We start from the raw sequence: 21,450 nt of genomic DNA on the forward strand, positions 1-21,450 counted from the left end.
GCAGAGTTTGAACCGATCGAGTAACAGGTTGTTAAGTTTTACTACTTTCATTAACTTAATAAGCTTTTGAAGTACGTTCAAATTTGATATGTGTTTGTTTGGAGCTGATTTTAAGCGAATTTTTCCCCGTTCCGCTGAAGTTCTCATTCTCTCACAATATATACCTTTAACTCGAATGAGCTTTTCGTAAATTGAATATCAAATCGAGCCCTTATATTTTGATTTGTAATTTGTAGCCCTAATGGAGAGCTGATTTTTGATTAATCAGCCCTTTATTTCACTAATCGTAGGGACGTCGTTGTATCTAATATGCCCAAACCTTGCGTTTGCAATATTAATTTTTGGCAGAAAATAGTGCGCAAGTAGACAATCGATCTAATCTAATGAATATCAGACATTAGATTTTTAGTGATGTGTTTATAGTCATTGATAAATTGGTCATTTTTTTGAAAGTCAATAATTTGTTCAATTTGAGTACTGGATATATTAATTGAACAGGTATCTGTGGCTGGAATAATAATGCTTTTCATTACTTTAAAATCATCATCTTCACTTTTATTTATATTTTTGGGGGAAAATAAACAATTGCTATATATGGAATTAATTAGCTAGAGATCGAACAAGCTAGCCAGCCTTATTTGAAGTTGCTTGGTTTCACGGGTAGCCCAAGTTCTAACTTCTAACCATATAATTAACCTTTGGCTAAGATCGAGTACTTTCTTAAGTGAAGAGCATATATGGATGCATGGAGCAGGAGCAACCACATATCACACTTTCTTTTTTGGGGTGATCAACAACCACGTAAGATTCACATATATTGTTCACTATTACTAATTGGTTAATTTTCTGCACCACCATAATCCTCAATTCACGTGAAATACAGAATCAACCATACGAACGAACGCCCCGGAACGAGAGAGAGAGAGAGAGAGAGAGAGAGAGAGAGAGAGAGAGAGAGAGATGTTTGTAGTTATCAAAGAAAGAAAGACACATCGTCAGGAAATATAGTAGTAGTACTAAAAATTAAAAGCAGAAGAAACATAATTGAAGAATTCACGGGCATCTTGAAATAAAGAAAAAAAGGATTCGCTTTAAATATGTGTATACAAAACAAGTTACAGTACTGCCTTTTTTGCATCCTCATCACTTCTTTGCCTTGTGGTTCATTTCTAGTGGTATTACGAATTTCTCACGTGACTAAAGATAATGTACTGTTACCAAATATCTCAACCTCTTTTTTTTTATTTTATTAGAGTGACCCATGGCCACCTCATCTTGGTCGGGATAAAAGCTAAGGTCCCACTAGGTGCGGGTGGTGGTAGGAGTACGTTTAGCCCCAATGAGAGGCTACAAGGACTTCAACTTGAGCCTCCTCCAACCAAGTCAAAAAGTTTTTAATGAACCAACTCCTCATTAGTACTGAGCCCAACATAGAAGTGTAGGGTATGGTACATCGTCGCCTTCGTAGGAGAGTATTGTTTTGTCACATCACACTACTATCTATAGATAACCCCCACCGTAGCTAGGTCGGGACAGAAACTAAGGTCCCACGATGTGTAGGTTGTGCTAGGAGCACGTTTAGCCCCAATGACGGGCTATACGGACTTCAACTTGAGCCTTCCCCAACCAATTCAAGAAGTTTTCAACTGAACCAACTCCTCGTTAGTATTGAGCCCCACAACAATGTATGGCAGAAAAAGAGTGTTAGGGCCTACGTAGCGGTACCCCGAGATCACTCAACATTTTTTCCTTTTGTATTGAGAAATGAGAAGGGCCCGGGTATTTGGGCCGGCCTACTATTCTCGTACGGGTAGGCTTCAAATGCTTAATGGGCTGGAGTTGACTCCTGTTTTTTTTGGGTGGACAGCTGGAGTTGACTCTGGCTTTCTAGTTAAATCACCGACAACACACCATCATTAATCCTAACGAATATACGGCTGGATGGGCCCGGGTAGCAACCCCTCATTTTTAGTGTTTTTTTTTAAAGCGAACACGAAAATATTACAACTACAATAATAAAGAAAATACAACAAAACAAAACCAAAAATAAAGAAAAGTCACAACAAATCAGCACCGAGTCAAACCCATCAGACAAACTCGTGAAATGGGGTGGACCAGATCTCACCTAGCTAAAGCTGGTTCCCGATGCAGGTTGAAGGATCCATGACCACCGAATCCGCTGCAGACGCGGCCATCGTTTCTTTTGAAGAGCTCAAAAATCTGTTGTCATGGCCGATCGGATCCAAGAATATAGATGTGTTCGTAATTCTCTGATGTATAAAGTTTATGCCATCTCTTGTGAGATTCGCGTGCATCACACTGCTCCGGATCTATGTCCATAGCACCACCAATTGTTTTAGAATTGGAGACCACACGTAAAAAAGGAAATGATTGTGCATTTGTATTTTTCCCGTTGAATATATATATATATATAGACAGTCAGTCTCAAATGAGGGAGTCATTATTTTAGTTAAAATGCGGACCTCCTCATTTTTCCCATTTTCAGATCGAATTTCGATGATCCGAGCCGCTCAATGTGTTCAGAACGTGATTTTAAGGGTACTCGCGAGAAATCGAAAAAAAAAATGATCGGAAAGGACTTCATCCGAGCAGTTTTTGTTTGAACCGTTCTAAACACATTGAGTGGCTCGGATCATCGAAATTCAATCGGGAAAGGGAGGTCCGCATTTTATTAAAATGAGGTGGTCTTTACGGGAGACGGACTGTGTGTATATACACACACACACACACACACACACATATATATATATATATAGATTGTTATTCATTAATCTTAATCTACTCTATCATTAGGGACTTGAGAAGGGGGATGAATGCTTACAGAAATCGAACCTTGCTCACATGCATAAGAGCATAAGAGAGACACCAACTATACTCCATTTCACTTGCTCCCGTCGAAGATTATATCACAATTTTCTTTCCTGAAGTTCCTCTTCATCTTTTTCATGTATGCATGTCTGTGTGCACTTTTACATGCAGCAGAAGTAAGAACACTGCAACGGATAATTCTCAATTGTAAATAGTAGTTAAAAGAAAAGAATCCAAAGCTTCCGAAAGAACACAAAAGTAATTAGGAGTTTGGGATAAATAAAACGAAATAACACAATTCATACTGTCTTTAATTATGAGCATGATCAATAATTAAAGGAAAAGTCTATAATACACACTCTTTAAAATGGTGTACCATATGTACCTATTTTATGATTCATTCATAACATTTCAGTGTGTTTCGCAACTTTTGTTCGAGAACTCATAACCTTTCAACAGTACGATTCGTAACATTTTCATTAAAATTCATAACATTTTGGTGTATCTCGTAACCTTTATACGATTTGTAACTTTTTAGCAATATGATTCGTAACATTTTTTCTATAATTCATAACATTTTTGGGGTGCATATGATACACACCAAAATAAAGATTGTGTATTATAGTCTTTCCCATTAAATTAAACAAACACTTTTGACAACCTTGCAATGTAAACACGCTTTATGAGTTGTGATCAACAGCTGTGTTAATGAAAACCAGTAGAGGTTTAAATTAAATTAAACATCTCTAGAATTAATTAACAATGAAGTGCTTTGGTAGATTCTCTTGGGCTTAGTTTTTGGATTGGAAAACACTAGGCGCTGCATTGATGCATCCGTGGTTTAGCCTTCTAACTTGGTACTATTATAAAACTGGATAAATTTAGGAGATTAATGATAAGCCTAACTTAAGTGTGCAAAGATTTAAAATGTGAGACAATGGTTTGGGAGTTCTGGGATTGCTCAATCGTATGGTGTCTCAATTTGGTTTATCACCTCTTATGGGGTTAGTATATACGAGACTTTACCCTGGCTTTAATTAGATTCTTTGCTAGTGTTCAATAGGACTAAGTTCAAAGAAATGAAGTACACGTAAGCTGTAACACCCCTCATGTGGCACTACAACTAAAAGTTCCGATCCAAAGACTAATTGCTTGTTATGAGGTCTCAAAATCTCTGGGCACAATTTTTAATACATTTTCTTTATCTCTCTCTTTCTACTGATCATTACTCTAAAAGAATCTCGCTCAGAATCCAAACCGAACGTGTTGAAAATATCTAACTAGCACGTTGGAGCGTGGCCATGTACTTTCAGCTGACAGCCCTCAAAAGTTTGTGTGAGTTGCCAACAGCTGTTCAATTGAAGTTGTTATGAAAGAAATCTTTTAATATTTTCGAAAGTAGAAACCAAAACTGCTTTGCTTGTTTCGTGTAGGTTTTGCCCGGGAAAAAAAGAAAGAAAAAAAGAAGTGTAGCTATGGTGTTGGACTTTTGACCACCTTAAAATTTGGCAAGTGCATGAATTAAAAGTAGTTTTGTGTGGTTCTTTTGGGGGCAGGGAGTTCCCAAATTAGGCAGATTAATATGCCTGAAACATCAGGTTAAATGTACGTATTTACCGCATGTTTAATTTCAGAGGTTTTAAGGGCGTCGTGGGCGTAACCGTTAGGTTATCTATTGTGACCTTTTTGATTGGTAAAAAGGGTGGGAGGGGGCGACCAGTGTAGCAACTCTCTTTGGGCGCAATCATAGGAGCTTCCTATTCACTGTGAAATGTCCGGTTCGAGCTATAGCTACTGTCCATGAGGACAGGTCGTCACCACAACACCACATAGGCATAGGATGACAAGGGAACAAATCCCTCATTCCCTTGCCACTGACAAGACTCGAACCTGAGTCTTGCCTGAGAATGAAGGAGGCTTTTGCCATCCAGGCTATCACCATCAGTGGTTAACTATTGTGACCTAGTGGTCATGGGTAACTATGCATCTAGGGTGTTCCGGATTCTAGAAAAGAGAACTTTTAGAAAATGAAGGTAATTTCAAGGTTAAAAATTATTTATTTACGCAAATAATTTTTTTACCAATATAGATCTTGTTTGATAGATCTCATTGAGATCTTTTTAACGGTGCAAAAAAAATTAAAAAACTATTTCTCATTTTCATTATATTTTAATTTGAAATTACCTTCTTTTCGAAAAAGAAGGTTTAGAAAGAAAGTGGAACGGGGCTGTCCTTTACACCCTCCAATAGCGGGAACCTCGTGCACTGAGTAATCTTTTTTAAAAATGTTTTAGAAGTTTATAAATTGTTTAATACGAAATCTCAAGAGGGGGAAAAAAAACAAGCTTATGGGCTTTAGGATGGTTGTAAAGTGGCATGTTTTGTAGGGTTACTTATTAGATATGTTTCTTTAAATATACGGCTAGGTAATAATAACCTTGCAAACAAACATTAGTTGTGGGCTACAAGGCATATTAATCATGGTTCCCATGTATCTCTACCTAGCTTAAGAATATTTTCATATTTCTATATATCTTAAGTTAAAGCATTAATTCAACGTCTCAAAATTAATCAAAAGACAATAAGTACAGAGACATCCGAAGTAAAATTCATACACTGATTTTGGATATTACAATTAATCGATGCGAGACAAGCACTAACACTCAAACGCACGTGCAATTACACGCTTGCACATGGAGAGGAAAAAATGATTCATAGTTCGGAACCATTAGTGTTCTTAATTATGATAGCAAGTTTGAAGGTTATAATTATCATATATGGAACAAGTTTTAACATTGTTGGGTGAAGAATTAGCGTACATCGTTGTAATGTGACATTGATGAGAAATATTTCTTGACGGAGGCGACTGAGTACCATACCTGCCCTACTTTCATTTATTGTTAACAAAAGGTGAACGTTCATGAGAAGTAAAAGTTAAAGGGGACGAAAAACATGATTCAAATGCATTAAGCTAATCAAGTGGAATCTTTGAACTTCAAACAAGACCAGAAAATACTGAAATTGAAACGTTTACTTTCCCTTTTTTGGCACACCCCCCCACACATGATGGACTTCCTTAGGGTGGAAGAAAAAGCAACAATTGACAATTCAGGAATAGTAGTATGGAGGTTTCGTGCTACACGGACAGCAAAAGGACACGTGTAGTAGCAACCTAACGATCTTTTTCTTGAAAAACAAAACAAAAACAAAAAGCGGTTTGGCAAGGGAAAAGAAAACTCTAAATTCCAAAATAACCCTTCATCCCTTTTGGGAAGTTTCTTGGCACCAGTATGCAGAAAGGAGAATATCAACGTAATTATAAACAGAAAAAGGACCCCTTTTTACTTCAGTTGTAAGTTAAGATTGCGATGGGAGATATACTTATTTACGGAGCCACTGTGCAGCGGCTCTTTACGTAGCTAAGTGATTTCAGTCGTCTGTTTTGGCATTGGACGGCTCGGATTGAAAATAATCTCTTAATGATAATCGATAATTTATTATCGTTAAGAGATTATTTTCAATTCGGATCGTTCAAAACAGTTTTGGACGACTGAAATTGTGCTCCGTAAACACTTATTTACAACTTCTTTGTAAACATGATTTTCTCTTGCAATAGATATTTCGAAAGAAAGACCCAGCTAGCTACCCACTGCATGCACTTTTTAATGTGTTTTTTTTTTTTTTTTTGTTGAAATGCATAGAAATATTGACTTTGAAATGTAACACCTATGAAAATGGAACTATTAATTAAGCCATGAAAGTACAGTACTTTATGAGTGGCCGGCTCTGGGTTTAAAAGTACTTAAGGTGCGGGCAAGTTGTAGTAGACTATAGGATTAAATATTTTCTATTCTGGTAAAGTACACTAGATAGCTAGTTAATTAAGCCATAAATCATGCAGGTTTGATATCTGGAGTATTACCTTCCCACATTGCATTATTGAGGATCGAGTAGTTTAATTATTTGCCTTTTGAAATTATTGTTCAGGTAACCCTCTGCAGCTGGCATAATAGTCCGCCTTGGGGTTGTTTTTGTTTTTACAACCAGATGTCCGAGCCAATTAATTTGTGCGCACCTCTACTTGTTCGATCTGGATCATGAAATTATAGACCAGGCAACTTCCAATGGCCCTAAGTTCACATCTGGCCGCTTGAAGCTTTCAAGGTCCTGGCCCTCTCCCTTATAATAGTCCAATAAAAGGGCTTCGATCTATTTTACTTTTCCCTTTAAGCCCCTGAAAAGTCAAGGCCGTCTCTCCCAAATGTTTGAAATGTTTGGCTTTCGTGCATGTAATTCGAACATGCGATCTCATGGATAACAACTACTTATTTTATTTCTTACGCTCACATGGCCAAATACTCATTGGGTTTTTCTTTTGAATTCTAAGCCATTACTCGATCACTGACAAGTAAAAAGTATCATGTAAGGAGAAAAAAATTAAATTTGAGACTGGAAATATAATTAATAAGCTTTGATTGTTTCTATTATTAATAGTAGCTCAAAATGTCCGGGGCCTCCCTGTTTTAAATTGCTATCATTGTTAGTCACGGTGAAAGCAAGCAAAGAGGTTTAGGTGCCAAAGCAGTACCACATGCAATATTATTATACATAAAAGGAGAAAAGCATATGAACAACCTGTATCATGTGAACAAATTCTTTGTCACTGCGGCCTGTGGGGTTCTAACTATCCGTGATTATGTCTAAGCCATAGAAATAGGTTTCCAAACCGGATTGGTTACAAACTATCGAAATTAATACGAGAAGTGAATCGATCTTCGGTCCACTGCCCATTGGGGTTGGCTTAGTGATCAAGATTTGGATTTTAGGAGTTTGCTCCCTCCTAAAGTCTTAGGTTCGCTAACAACTCCTTTGAAACTAGTCTATAAAGAGTTTTGTTCTGGCTTTAATTAATTAGAAACCCTGCAAATAGGTCCCCCACATTAGTCGAGTGCAAAGCTGGACGCCTGAATTATTAAAAAAAGGGAAATGCTAGGTACAAAGAAAACTTACCCTGAAAGTACCCCGAAAACAGCAATCAATGGTTGAGAATCACTTTGATGATTATGTCACACACATCAAAGTGAATCTCAACCACTAGTTGATCTTTTCGGGATACTTTCGGGGTAAATTTTATTTGTCCATAGCATCTGTTAAAAAAAAATAAAAATCTTCGTCCACTTAAAGATGTGAACTTAAGCCCACATGAGCTTGAACTCATCCGATCAATACCCCACGCTTAATAATTGAGCCAATAAAATAGTACAGTAAAGTAGCACGAAAGACCAATGCACCAAGTGTTGATGTTAGCTAGTTTACTTCACAGGCACACAAACTTAACCATAAGTCCCAAGCTCTTCCTCCCTGGCCTCCTATAAATACCACTCCTTTCTCATTCTTCCCAACTCATGAAAAAATAAAATCCCTCCTCTCTCTAGAAAGAAATTCCTCTCTCTCTAGATTCCAACCCCCCTCTCTCTCTCTCTCTAGAATCTGAACCCCCCCTCTCTCTCTCTCTCTCTCATAAAAAAAATGGAACAACCAAATACAATACCGGTGGCAAAGAGGATATGGGACATAGTACGGGTGTTGTTCTACATGATCAGGAAAGGCATATCGAACAGAAAATTACTGGTGGATCTTAAGATGATGATGAAGCGTGGCAAGATCGCCGGCAAGGCCATACACAACCTCATGTTCCACCACCACCACCACCACCACAGCAGCGCCTCCTCCTCCGGGCACGTGTCCTTTTATGGCCCGCGCGAGTACGAGTTCAGTTGCAGCAACAGCCCCGCCGCGGCCTTCCCTTTCCACCTCATGAAGCGCAACAAGGGCCATGGCAACGGCAGCTCGCACTTCTTCCCCTGCGCCCACGCGCCGCCCACCGAGGACGACCGGGTCCTGACGGTCGACGCTGTGCGGCGGGTGCTCGAGATGATGGAGAGGACCGAGGCTGCCGACGACGCTTCGCCCATGACCGCGATGGCCACCCCCATGTCCAGCTTCTGGCAGAGCCCCGCTGCGCGTGACTTGATCTACAGCGAGCTCTCGTCGCCGGCCTTGCCGGGGTTCGGGCGCACCCCGATGGCCAGGCAGCTGAGGATAACGGACTCGCCGTTCCCGTTGCGGGACGGGGATGGCTGCGGGGACTCCCACGTGGACGAGGCCGCCGAGGAGTTCATAAGTAGGTTTTATAAGGAGTTGAAGAAGCAAAACAAGATGGGTACTCTACAACGCTGAAGTGAAAATTGCAGTAGTAGCAATTAATAATTATTTTTGTGTTTTTTTATTTTTATTTTTTTTGCTTTATTGTTTTTTGGAAATAAGAAAAAAAAGGTGCTGCATGTGCTGCATGGGGGGCTTTCTTCTCTGTCAATCTGTTTAGAAGAAAGTTGTAAAGATGGAGTGCTCAGCTGTCAATGAAATTAATTATCATAATTACTAGTAATTAAATTAAAAGAGTTAATTGTTATTCAGATTCTTGCTTTAATTTCCTTTTGGGTCCACCCAAATTGTATGAACTTAGCCTCCAGGGCAAATGTTGCAATAATAATTTTGTCGAACAATTATACTTTTTTTTGAAAGGAAAAAAATTTCGTTAATCATTGAAGTTGTTATAATTAATGACAATAGGAACAAGGAGAACGACATTATATTCCTCAAACTAAATTAAAAATAATTATGTGCCCAGGCCGAGATCCAAACCCTCGATCGGCAAAATGCCAACTGAGGAACCCCAAAGGAACAAGTCCATAACAGCTGAAATCTAACTGACAATAAAACCCAAACAATTATACTTACAGTATATACATCGGTATTTGTGTGTATATCTATGGGAAACTTTTATTAATTGAGATACAGATTTAAGTTTTCGTTTATAGCAATAGATCATTGTTTTTTTTTTTTTTTTGGTTGACGGATTTGTTTTATTAAAAATTCGATAAGGGTACATGTACATCAAGGGAAAAAACAAGGAAAAACATACGCTTACTCATATGAAATGAAGTAGGGATACCAATAGGCGGAGAGTATAAATTTGAGTTTGAGAACGACAAGATGGTGACATTTTTCTTTTAAACCTATCTTTATGGATCGGTACTCATAAGATTCGAATCCGATTTTAAATATCTCTAGTTCGTAATTTTTTCAGTAAAAAATATCATACGGTATCAATTTTTGCCAGCATTTTATTTTATTTTTTTTGTCACATGCAGATACTATTGATATACACGGCTAGATATTCTGTAACATTTCCGTAAAATATCACATGAGTTTCTTTTGATATAGGAAGGAAGATCAATAACTTGCACTTTATAATATAAGATAAGAAACGTAAAAGAGAAAATAATAAATGATCATTAATTTTACTTACTTGCATTTCCTAAACCATGGTGAGATAAGTTGGGATTAAATTCTATCCGCTATGTGGAAACCATGGTGTTTCCGCCACAGCTTTTAGGCCTCCACTGTACATTTTTTATTTTAATCTAAACCGTTTATATTGTAGAACTAGCACATTAATACATTCACTAAAAAATCAGCTTGATTGGAGATCGATAGACATATCAAAAATTAAATTTTGGTATATGAGATGGATGGTGAATCATTTTAAAGTTAGACTGTTCATAGCCGTTCATCTTATAAATCAAAATTCAATTTTTGACATATTGATCGTGGTCCGATCAAGCTCATTTTTTACGTAAATATACTTTATTACAGGCTAGCTCTACAAGATAAATGATTTAAATTATTACAATAATTGTACGATGGGATCCACAAATGTCAGGGTGGAAAACCCACATTTCCACCTGTGATGGAAACAATTTGAAACTTTCCTACTTCTTGTCTTGCATTTTCTAAGTGGTTCCTGGAATCTTAATCTAATCTCATCTCAATTACTTGATGGGCAATGGCCATTAATCGAGTCCTATATTGGATTCAAGGCCTAAATATTTTTTATTGTTTAACCAAATTAAGGAGTGTACGTAATAAATCAAGAGATTTGGCTAAGTGAGCACGAGAGGAAACAAGAAAGTATATTGTTTTTCTTCAAAATCAGCCAAGGTACGCCCAATCTGGCAGGGACATCGGCCTGGTTATTAAATTTTTTTTTTTTTTTTTTTTTGGGGGGGGGGGGGGGGGGCGGGGGTGTGGGGTGGGTTGGGTAATTAGGAGTTCAATAATCATCATGATGACGAATGTTAGGTCGCCCCACTTTGCAAACCATGCCAAAATGACCAAGATAACCTTCACGACACCCTAAGGATACTCTCCTCCACTTAATTTACAAGACCTGACATGATTCCACTACGTTATAAAGTATGCCCCCATGAACTAGTCCCACCCCACCAGAACTTAAACCATTTTTTCTCCAACACATATATTATTAGTACTCCAAAAACCAGAAGCTTTTTTCTTTTACTTTGTTTTCTTGTGTTTGTTTTGATGATTTTTGTAAAGCAAAAGCAAACTTCCCTTCTTTCTAGGTTAAGTAGCCTTTATTCGGTGGACCTTAAAAAAAATGTACACAAACAATTAAGGATCAATACTAGAAAGATCCAGATCAAGTGGTGGCCTATTAGTATATCTAGTAGAATCCTATGGTGAATCAGTTGTCCACATACTAGCTAATAAAACTACATTTTAGAAAAATTTGGAACATAAATAACCCGAGCATATTCTAAAGAGTATCGATTTATCGAGGTAAAATTATCTGTTTTTGAAGTTTTTTTTTTTTTGTGTGGTAACGAAAGAACAACCCTGCAATCAGTTTTTGAAGTTTAACAAACTTTTTTAGTTTTATTTCAACTGGCGAGAGTAAGTGATGGACCGAGCGGTAATCGTAAGGAGTGGTGAGCGGAATATTTTTTGATGAATCACAATCCTAGATAGGAGTAAAAAGAAACTACCTACTTAGGGGAAAAAGTTTGCGTACACTACTGTGCATAGATCGAATTGTGCATAAAAGTTAATGGGTGGACCACCATTGAATTGATACAATGAAGACCACAGGCGGTCGCACCATGATTTCAGGGGTTCAAGTGAACCAGGTAGTTGTTAAAAAGTTAAAAACGCACTAAAAAATATCTGTTTTACATATGTTTTAAATTTTATTTAAGATTGTCGGCATTTGGTCATTCATCCGGAGTGAAAAAAAAAAATAAAAAACAAATTCTAAAATCACAGGCACATACACAACCACTTAAACACACTTACATTGAGAGTGAGTATATACTGCAAGTGTTTGCGTATGTATGTGTCCGTATATATAACAAAGTTGAAAAATATTTAAAAGTTTACTTGAATTTGAGTAACTAGATGATATAGCCAACAAACCAAAATAAGCCAACATTTTGTAACCTATAAAGTACATTGGTAAACAAATAAAAGGAAAATATAGATGAGCATTTTCCTTTTGCTTATATTATCTCTCTCCAAATTAGCTGCTTCTTTTTTTCGTTGCGCTTTTTGTTATTGACACATCATATAATTTTGTGCCGCTATAGGAAAATCTTGAAGCCGCCCCTGATTATGAAGAGCACCTTCAAAACGAATATGAGCCTCCCGTCGATTATTTTATTTCTTTTCATTTCGATTTTAGTTTATATAGACAACAATATTTTGCTAAAAAAAAGAGTGGCAATTGCTATATATACGAATAGCATTGCTCTTAGCTGACATCTAGTTAATAAGTACTAATTGAGAAAGTAGTTATTAAACCCGGTTGGCCGGGCATGATTAGTCGTAATTGTGATTTCGCCCATGCTAATTAATATAATTAGAATGGTGGAAGTGAGCTGTATTGTCATTTGTTTCGGGCAAAGTTCGATCTCTAGTATATATATACCTTGTTTCTTTGTGATTAATTAAGCATTGTGTACTTATCAAAAAAACGAATAATACTAATTAAGTTGTGGTCAAGATCCATGAGTAAGATCTTTCACCTTTTTTCCTTATAATTCAGACACATACATACTTTTGCGTTTCATTAGTATTTGTTAACTCGTTTTGTTTTTTGTTTATGGTTGCAAGAGCGACATGCACTGTGAACTCTAAGGAGTTTGGCCAAGTGATTGTCAGAAAACAATAATTGTTCTTCTGTGAGGTTACAGGTTCCATTTCCATGGAGGCCGATTAGGGCCATTGGGGTGCAGAAAACAATAATTGTTCTTCTGTGAGGTTACAGGTTCTATTTCCACGGAGGCCGATTAGGGCCATTGGGGTTATGCACAGTTGTTACCTTCAAAGCCCCGGAATAAGTCGAGGTACGCACAAGCTAACCTAAATATCTTGTCATAAATAAAAAAAGGAAAAAGAAAAAGAAAAAGACATGCACTGTGCTAAGGAAAAGCCAAAAGTTTAGGTGTACGTTAGGTGAGAGTGAAAAAAGTTGGGGTGACACGTGTCACCTTTTGAACTTACTTTCCCTTGCTAATTTTTTTTATTTTTATTTATAACTCAGAGCCAATCTAATTACGTGCACTTCGACTAATTAGGGAATGAATCCCACCGCCCACTTACATGCGAAGTCCCACTTAATTAAAGCCAGAGCAAAAGACCGTGTGAACCGACTTCAAAAAAATTGATAGCACCTGAAAATTTTTGAACTTGAGACCCAAGGTTTTCCCTTGCTAATTTGATCGATGTGATTCATGTCACATTAATTTGATGTAAAGTTCGAAAATCGTGGTGACTTTTAGGAAAGTTAACCATGACTATTTGATTATTAATCACAAGATTTTCTTTCTGATTTTGCATTTTAACCCCTCTAACACCACATTTCTGCAACATGGCCTTCTCATTCCGTTTTTAATTTGTTATGGCTCAATTGAAGCAAAATAATAACCCCATACAACAACCTTCTGTTTACCATATGACAAATACAAATATTAGTTGCTCAAGATCAGTTTATCTTCATTTTCATCATTAAACTTGATATAGATAATAAGAGCCCGTTCCAGAAACCTTCTTAAAAAATAAGCAGCTTATTTCACATTTTCAAACTCAAAAATAATATATGAAAAATAATTTTTCAAAATTTTTTTTTTGTATCGTGAGATCTTTCAAACAAGATCCATATTGCATATTTTTATATTTCAATAAACCCATAATTTTTGACCTTGAAATTGTCTTCTTAAACAATAAGGACTTTTTTCCCTTTCTGGAACGGGCTCTTAGTAACTTTGTCTAACAATAGCACTCCTCACTTGGCATGGCATTTAAGCTGGATTTTTTTGGCAAGACAAAAAGGATGGAGGAGGAGGCTACTAGCGTGTATTGCTACCTCTCCTTATCATGATCATAGAAATTCCAAACTTGAGGCGGACTTCGGATTTGCTCATCACACGAAGAAGCCCGGAGTTCATGAATGGCTCAGTCGTTGCTACCATAGCGACTTAGTCCATGCCAAATTAAGGCTCACCTAAAATAAATGTCAAAAATATTCTTCCTGCCAAAAGTTTCTATTTTTGCATGCCAAAAGTTTCGTAATAAAATATGTCCCATTATTCAGGGGATTGCTTTTAGCTAGTGACAGGTTTCTAATTTTTTTCTACTTAATTATTCCAATAGATATTTTACAGTACATGTTATTCGGGGGAGTAATTTTAGCGCCGCACTTTAAATTGTCACATTATTTTGTCTTCCGCTAAACAAAACTTAATTTGAGCATAAGAAAGGGAAGTAGTGCTCCCATGAAAAGTGTGGAATGCTAAAATAAGAGCCATATGTCATTTCATTATTGTTATGGTACTTGAGTACTTATATATTTTAGGAACTTTTGGGGGTGCTAATATCGACCAGGATACAAAAAAATATTCATGTTTTTTTGGCAACTCGAGTGTTCTAATCAGCTTACGCGCACTTCGAATAATTTCCTTGGACTAATCCTACTTTTACACGAGCTAGAAGAGGTTCAATTAAAGCCGGCCATAGCAAAACTTTGTATGAACTAGCCCCAAAGATCCTAGAGGAGTTGATAGCACTTGAGAGATTTTGAACCTAAAACCTGATCAAATTAAAGTGAACAAACCCCTAAATCTCAAGGGTTCACCGCTAGGCCCAGGATTATGAGAGAGTAGTACTTAATTAATTAAATGTGAATTGCAGCCTATCGGGGGGGGAGGGGGGGGTAATTATAAGTGAATTGCAGCCTATACATGGGGGGTTGTGTGTTTTTCTAGCAAGTGGCACCTCACTCCATCTATTGGCTGCAAAAGAATCAAGCTGCTAGAGAATAGCTCGAAGCTTGGCTTGTTAAGGATTCAGCTCGGTTCGACTTGCTTCGTAATTAAGTCGAGCTCAAATTCAAGTTTTAGGCTCGTGCAGTAGAACAAGTCTAACTGAATACTCTAAAACTTATCTCAACTCGCTTATAAAAACTCATTTAGGAAATTAAATGGGCTTGCAAGTAGAGTGAAGTGTAGTTGATGCCTCTCTTATACTCCTATGCACATGGATAATGTTCAATTCCCGTAAACACCCATCCTCATCCCCAAATCTCCTAAGATAGAGTAGATCAGATTTAACGAATGACTAAAAACTAAATTAATGGGCTTGACTCTAACACCATATATAAAGCTTAGCTAGGCTCGTTTGCGCCCTTATTTAGCTTCGTCTCCATCATGTCAAATACTCCCTAAGAAAACCTGCAGCCGTTATTACCGGGTTGACAACAACGAAGTTGGAACTACCTTATTATCATATGGAGAAAAGGGCGATAATTCAAATTCACCTTTTCTCATGGGGAATCGCATTTGGAAGAAAAAACCAATTTATTAGATCTAATCAACAATTACACACATAGACATATGATTTAGTGGGGCCCCATAAATATGAACTGTCTAATTATTTTGTTCTATTATTTCCAGTCACGCCCAAGGTTTTAAATAATGGCAGTGGGACAAGTGAGGGTATCGGAAGTCTCGAACGATAACGTAACGGAAATCGATTGTCGCGATCGTGAACTTATAAAAATTATTGTTGAGAAGTTATTTTATTAAGTGCCGAAATCACCCTTTAAGGTAGAGTATCGGTTATAGCTGTGAATCAGTCTATTAATCGGAAACAGAATGATACGCAATAGGAACCGGCTGATACACATGATTTTCCATCCCACTGGCATATTGGAGTGTAATGATATCGAAAGCCCCCAAAATCATAACGTATCAGCAGTTACAATTTTTAAAATCCATGGTCACGCCACCTTTAAGACGCTTCAGCTAGTTTTAGGCTTTAGAGAACACAAATATACTAGATAGTATGTAGATTTAGTACAATAGTTGATATGGGAAACATCGGCGAAGTTCGCGGATCAATAATTTGATGTCTTTTTCAATTTCAAACAACAAGGTATTCTTTTTCCATAATTAGGAGGGCTTCTTGAGACACTTTGTCGTGTTAATAATTGCATGGAAATTGAATGCCCGAAGATTCAATTTTGGCCTTTCAAAAAAAAAAAGATTAAATTTTGATTGGACGAAACTCAACTAGTCAAGTGAGGCATCCAAAGCAGAAAGTCTATCCACACAGACATTTCATGCACAGATTGTGCACAAATTTTTTTGTAGGGTCCATTACGGATTTCACACAAACGATCCGAGTCATTCATTAAATGTAAAATACTTTGCCAAGGATTTCCGTGAAAAATCAGCTCAATCCGATACTTCTAGGTACTCGATCCAATCATTTGACTTTTTATTATCCTGAAATCTAAATGAAAAGTTAGATGATTGGATCGAGAACTTATATGTATCGGACTGAGCTTATTTTTCTCAAGGACTCTTGAAAAAGTGTTTTACATTTAATGAATGGCTCGGATCGTTTGTGAGACCCGTGATGGGCCCTACAAAAAAATCTGTGCACTTTTGTCTTCCATCCAAAAAGCTTCATGTGGTACATTTGATTGGTGAATCCCTAGTACTAGATGTGCTCAATCAATTGTCCTTTCATGGCTGTAACTTGTTAGAGAAATCAAAAGATCATGATAAATGGCTTTCGCAAACCAATTAAGATGTCTACATATGTACGGTTGCAGATCTATCAGCGCCTCTGACAGCCTTTTCATATACTTATCATGAGTGGAGTGAGGTGGTCCGAAGAGTTACTGATAAGAAAAATCGAATATGAGAGTTTAAGAATGAGCAATCCCTTAGGGGAAGACCATCAAGCCAACCCCTTAGGTTCAGAGTTGTAAAATTTCGAACATGCACAATTATACAAGCACTTTGCAATAGAGTCACCAAAACCCTACATCGGATATCTCATGACGCTTGACCCGACGTTTAGGTAACCACTAATTGGTATAGCTCATCTATCTAGGTCTTTAGAAACGGTTTGTGGGATCTTCTGCGATGGTTTCAACCGCCGCTAAAAGCATAAGTTTATCCTTGCACACTCTCGATTCACACAAATATTATTTTGACTTTGATATCGCTTGTCGAAATATCTCTTCCAAAACCATGAATATCCAAAATGTCTTCAAACACAAATGCATTATCTGAACAAGTTTTAATAGAGTGATGGCAAGGAACTTTACACCAATAATTTCAAAAACCAGGCTTGGTCCAAATTCACCTAATTTACTCCAACAAAACCATTGGTGCTTCAATATTATATAATAAAGTATGCTAATCTAATTAGTTATATTTCTCTTTCTCAAATCATGCATTTTTGGGACTGCAAGGATGTCTTCCATACAAGACACATGGGCATGCAACGCAGCCAATCACAGCTAGTAACGTCCCACGTAATTACCAAAAAAACAAAAAAACGTCCCACGCAATTAATTATCCACATAATCTTTTTTTTTATTTTATTTTTGAAATGATCCCCATAATCATCGACCCACAATAGCGTGCCCTCATTCGAATAATGCTGCTTTTAGATAATTAAGGTAAGTTAAAACATATTGGTTTTGATGTGACACGAGAGCTTTTGGATTATATACTGTAACGTATATTGCTATGGAGCTAGCCTAACATGGGCTAATTAATTACACGGGGTCCGATCTCCTCTGTCTCCGAAAATTCTTATGCCTTTATTCCTAGGAGTTTTTCGACCGTTGAATTGTGTGTATGTGTTTTATTTTTTTATATTTTAAATTCACCGGCCGAAAAATTCTTCAACACAGAGGCACTGAGATTTTCGACGCTGTCTCTAATTATAGAGTCCCAAATTATGGGCACGTAAAAACACGAGTGTGCAAAATGGCCTACAAACTTGGTTTCAGAAATATCGTTGTCCGAAAGTTTGGACGGGAGTTTGGAACTAGAGACAGAGCGAGGGTAAAGTGAATCTGGAAAACGACTGCAGAGAGAGAGAGAGAGTAGAGTAGGTGGAACTCAATTATTGGACTCTACACTATGCTCTAATAAAATCTTTCTCTATGAACTCTACACCCATAGTTGTATGTTTCGTGCCCGAACCAATTTGTGCAAACATTGAGCTGAATTCTTACAGTCGACGTTTACGCGCTTATAGGTGTCGTGCAGATAATCTCAAGAGTTGTGACGATGGAATCACACTCTCATGATCGGTAAATCTCACACGCATTTTGTATAGTGTGTACGTATGTGTTACCCATCATGTGAGTGTGAACGCACACATATATGGTGAAAGAACATAATTCCAAGGATTTGTTGACTTCCAGACCTGTGAAAGAATACGTGAAACTATTCGCTAAACATACAGGGCGAACCATTCAACCATTAAATTCATGACAACTGGCAAAACCATGACAAGGAGAAACAATGATTAATTAAAGATTTAAAATATCGTATAAGCGCAAAAATAGGAACACAAGAAAATCAAGAAAACTATTGGTAAGCCAAATTCAAACTTCTATAGCGGGGCAGAAAATATATTACGGGTAAACGTTTCGTATAAGTGGAAAAATTCATGACAACTACAGGCAAAACCATAACAACGAGAAGCAATGATTAATTAAGGATTCGTAAGCATATTGTATAAGCGCAAAATTAGGGACACAAGAAAATCAAGAAAGTATTGGTAAACCAAATTCAAAATTCTTTAGCGGGCAGAAAATATATTATGGGTAAACGTTTCATGTAAATGGAAAAATTCATGACAACTGGCAAAACCATAACAACGAGAAGCAATGATTAATTAAAGATTCGTAAGCGTATAGTATAAGCGCAAAATTAGGAACACAAGAAAATCAAGAAAAGTACTGGTAAACTAAATTCAAATTTCTATAGCAGGGCAGAAAATATATTATGGGTAAACATTTCGCATAAGCAGAAAAATTGGAACACACGAAAAATAACAAAAGTATGCACAAACAAAATTCAAACTTCCATAGCGGGGAAAAAAAATATTATGGGTAAACATTTCGTATAAGCGGGAAAATAGGAACACAAGAAATCAAGAAAAGTATAGGTAAGCCGAATTCAAACTTCTATGGTGTGGCAGAAAATATTTCAAAGTTACTCGGTGAAAATGTCCAACACTTATTCTATCATTTTGCGTAATCGGAAAAATAGGAACACAAGAAAATCAAGAAATTAAATTACAAGTGAGCCAAATTTGTTATGAGTTGACATAATAATACTCCATTTGAAACTATCCAATTACAATCCTCTACCATCCTTTCTAGCATTGGCATGGGCTGCATGGGCATGACTCTATTACCACATAAAAAGTTACCTATCCAACTCATCTGATTTACATTTTACGGCATAAGTCGTATCATAATCATAAGTTGATGCATACGCAAATATGTTAGATATTTTCTTATAGAGATCATCTATAGATTGGACACGCGTTACTCTTTTAGTAAAATCCTCTGTTTTTTTTTATTTCCCTTAGAGAATGGAAAAGGAAAAGGCAAAAGGCTAGAGCCCATACAAAGGTCAAAAGAAAAGGAGAATTAGGCTAAAAGCAAGTTTATATTCAACGTTGATAACTTGTACTACTAATAGATATTCATGTTGCAGTTTAATGGGAACCGAGACCCCTGTAGTGCACCATCCGAGCCATACGGAAGTAATTTTAATGGTCACGATGAACGGCTCGAATTATTAATTATAGAGATAGACGATTCTGACCGAGCACTACATGATCACCGGATCTAGTTTTAGATTAAAGGGCTGGGTGTTTGGTTGCGACGTTCCATCAGCCCTCCTTGTTTTTTTCCTTTCATTAGAGTCCAAAACCCATAGCCTAAAAACAAATAATTAATCAAAAGCCATAAAGTGGTACAAAAAGAACTGGAGGGCAGCCTTTAAGTACTGCTTTTGTTGCATGGAGCTCGGTATTGGGGTGTTAAAGATACTTTAATAAGTTGATGCTTTTAGGCCACTTGGGTTTTACTAATCCAAAGTTGCGGAACTCAAAAGAGAAAAGCTGAGACCCTTTAGCACTCATGCATCCGAGCAATATTATCTGGGGTCCTCCTCCTCCTCTTTTATCACTATTGTGGATTAGGATCCAATCCTCTCTAGCTCCAATCTGATTTGATTTAAGTACTGAAAGCAGAGTTTCTTTTGAATCTATATTTGTTTTAGTACGCTGGTGTTTAATGTGGTGAAGAGCTCTGATCATGATTTTTTCGAACGGAGTTGGACAACTAATACCTGAAGTTGGTCTCCGTCGGAGACCCTAACCCATGCGAGTTTAAAACCCGATTGAACTAGACGGGGGCATGTCTATCGGTGTAATCATCAAACTAATAGAAAGAAAGAAAATGAAAGGATTAATGAGTCACAAATAAAGCACAACAATGATACTATCTCATCCTAGCCATATAGAATACGCATTACGTGATACATTCCATATATGGATGTCTTTTATAACCCGAAAAAACCCGGAAAACACATGGGCCTGTTAACGTTCAAAGGAGTTGAAAACTAATTTTCATCTAATGGAAACCCACTGATCCGACCCAGGGGCCCATTTATGGTAACCGATATGAAAGCCTGTCCGAGTCCCCAAACAAAAAGATACAAAAGAAGGAGAATGTTGGTCGCCCACCGTGGGGCTCGAACCCACGACCACAAGGTTAAGAGCCTTGCGCTCTACCAACTGAGCTAGACGGGCTTCTTGTTGTATCCACGTAATTATTCATTGAAACTTCAATTGTTGTCATCCATGCGACAAAAGATGCATATACTTACAGCCAGTAGAGTGAACAGCTTTGTATTTGTACTCAAATATCGAAAAAATAAAAACAAGAAAACTTCAGAAATATACAAACTCGGGGACCCTACTGTCCCTTAGCATACTGTCCCTTAGCATGGATTTTGTCTCATCCGGGCAGTTCATACTCGGCAATGAACGATTTAAATTTCACCTTAGCTAGACAGCTGAAATCTGTTCGGCGAAATGAAATCTAAGCCGTTCATCACCGAGCATAGACAGTCCGGATGGAACCAATACCCATGTCATCTAGCAAGGTCCCCAAATTTGTGATATCTCCCAAAGTACGGAGAATTTTCTTGTATTATTTTTAACTTCTGTTTTTTATTAGCTGTTTAGATACTTTTAATTAAAGTTTTCCATTTTAGCAAAGTTTTTATGAATGTTCTGAGACATCTAGTTTTTAGTTTGTAAGCCTTTCGCGAATTCGCATAGCTTAAGTTGATGTTGAAGAATGTAATGTGC

The 21,450-nt window shown here is 37.2% G+C and overlaps 1 protein-coding gene and 1 non-coding gene across 2 annotated transcripts; one reads left to right on the top strand and one right to left on the bottom strand.

The window, feature by feature from the left end:
- The first annotated feature begins 8,358 nt into the window (after nucleotides 1-8,358).
- Nucleotides 8,359-9,069, top strand: LOC131298794 (uncharacterized). The gene has a single exon (XM_058324264.1). The coding sequence runs from the start codon at nucleotides 8,359-8,361 to the stop codon at nucleotides 9,067-9,069; it is 711 nt and encodes a 236-aa protein (XP_058180247.1).
- Nucleotides 9,070-20,813: 11,744 nt separating this feature from the next.
- Nucleotides 20,814-20,886, bottom strand: TRNAK-CUU (transfer RNA lysine (anticodon CUU)). Its single transcript has one exon. It is a non-coding gene; the product is annotated as a tRNA-Lys (tRNA).
- Between the last annotated feature and the right edge of the window lie 564 nt (nucleotides 20,887-21,450).

Source organism: Rhododendron vialii, chromosome 8a (assembly GCF_030253575.1).
Source record: "Rhododendron vialii isolate Sample 1 chromosome 8a, ASM3025357v1".
Classification (NCBI taxonomy): domain Eukaryota; kingdom Viridiplantae; phylum Streptophyta; class Magnoliopsida; order Ericales; family Ericaceae; genus Rhododendron; species Rhododendron vialii.